Source organism: Poecilia reticulata, linkage group LG19, assembly GCF_000633615.1.
Source record: "Poecilia reticulata strain Guanapo linkage group LG19, Guppy_female_1.0+MT, whole genome shotgun sequence".
In the NCBI taxonomy this organism is placed as follows: Eukaryota; Metazoa; Chordata; class Actinopteri; order Cyprinodontiformes; family Poeciliidae; genus Poecilia; species Poecilia reticulata.
Genome location: NC_024349.1, coordinates 185400 through 187040, shown reverse-complemented (window position 1 = coordinate 187040; position 1641 = coordinate 185400). Strand labels below are relative to the sequence as shown.

Below are 1641 nucleotides of genomic sequence, written 5' to 3'. Positions count from 1 at the left end.
GTTAGTCCAGTTAGTCCAGTTAGCCCAGTTAGTCCAGTTAGCCCAGTTAGCCCAGTTAGCCCAGTTAGCCCAGTTAGCCCAGTTAGTCCAGTTAGCTAGCGAATGTTCAGATGATGGTTTATTAGATTTCTGACAGTTAGAAATTCATCCAGCTGCGCAGCCCGACCAGCAGGGGGCAGCAGGGGAGCCGGAGGTCACCGTGTGAGGTCGGAGAGCCGCGATCTGATAAGCTCCACACGGCCGCCGCTCCCATGACGGGGCTTCCTCTGGAGGCCGGCGGCCATGACAGCCGCCGCTGTGTGTGTGTGTGTGTGTGTGTGTGTGTGTGAGGAAGGTTATCCAAACACAGCGGCTCGCTGAGAACTGTAAACATGCTAACTCACAGATCTGGGCTGGCGGCCATTTTCCTGGCCGCTGCTCAGCCATCTTTGCTACCGCATTTCTGTGTGAAACTGCAGGAAGCCGCAAGGGAATGGATGACCCCTGACCTTTCACACATGAAGTCAGCTTACTGCCGAAAACATCAATGGATTTTACTGGACCAGTTTAGCTTAGTGAAGAAATGATGCTAAATCAGTTTCTATGGCGATTTGCCACAGAAACTTAACCAATTAATCTCTGGTTGCTGTTGTGCCAATTCACAACAAACGTCATTTTACTAAAAATAAATCCTTCAGTTCGATCACACACATTCCAGCTGATCATTTATTCCCTGTACAGTTATAATTATTAGTTATAATAATGAATAATTAATGTGCTACACTTTTGAATTACATCAACCCCCCATGGAAAAACAGGCTGAACCTGTTAAAGGTTACATTTCCTCTAAATCTGACCTACAAAGTATATATATATATATATATATATACATATCCATATCCAGGGGTGAAAGTAAGGGGGTACGTACAGCAGGTGCTGCTACCCCTAAAGGATTCAGTGGGGCTACGCAGTACCTGCAAGAGGAGCGGCTGTCAGCTGTAAAGAATCAATGGGTTCATTGATCAGCTGTGACTGATTAGTTCTTCAACAACAATCTAAAACAGACCTCATCAGTTAATAAATACCTTTTTTCATATTGTTTCTGAACTGTTCGTGCTTCACTGCAGCAGCAGGGCGACACGTCGATCGGGGAGGTTTTGAGTCTCAGCATCAGGTGACAAACTGAACATCGCCATGACGCTGAGAGCAGCAGGTCCTCCTCTGATTGGTTAAAACGTTCAGAATGACCCAACAACAACAACAATAATAATAATAATCTCAGTGATAACCAGCAGAGCAGGAGTTTAAATGAACTAACCAACCATCTCTGAGTTCATGAGGTTATTAATGATGCTAAATAAACATCAAGCCTGAAAACCTGATATCATAACGGACTGAATGTTTTTAACTAATCTCTGGTCGGCTTGTGGAGCGCAGCAGGTTGCCATGGCAACGGCTGTGCTTTAGTGACGGAGAGAGTAAAAAGGTGCGACTGGTTCAGAGTTGATCACCTGTTCAGGTTGTTTCACCTTTGACCTTTACAGCCGCTGTAGTTTCTGAACGTTCAATAAACAACAAACTTGGACTAATTACCTCGATCTGTGTGAGAGAGAGAGAGAGAGGGAGAGAGAGAGGTGGAGAGAGAGAGTGTGTGTGGGCGGT

The 1641-nt window shown here is 45.5% G+C and overlaps 1 protein-coding gene across 1 annotated transcript in view; it reads right to left on the bottom strand.

Moving 5' to 3' along the window:
* Positions 1 to 253, bottom strand: part of foxl3 (forkhead box L3) — a 6169-nt gene extending 5916 nt beyond the window's left edge. The window contains exon 1 of the mRNA XM_008436433.2: positions 199 to 253. Coding sequence (XP_008434655.1) covers positions 199 to 253 — 55 coding nt within the window. The remainder of the gene's footprint in view (positions 1 to 198) is intronic.
* Between the last annotated feature and the right edge of the window lie 1388 nt (positions 254 to 1641).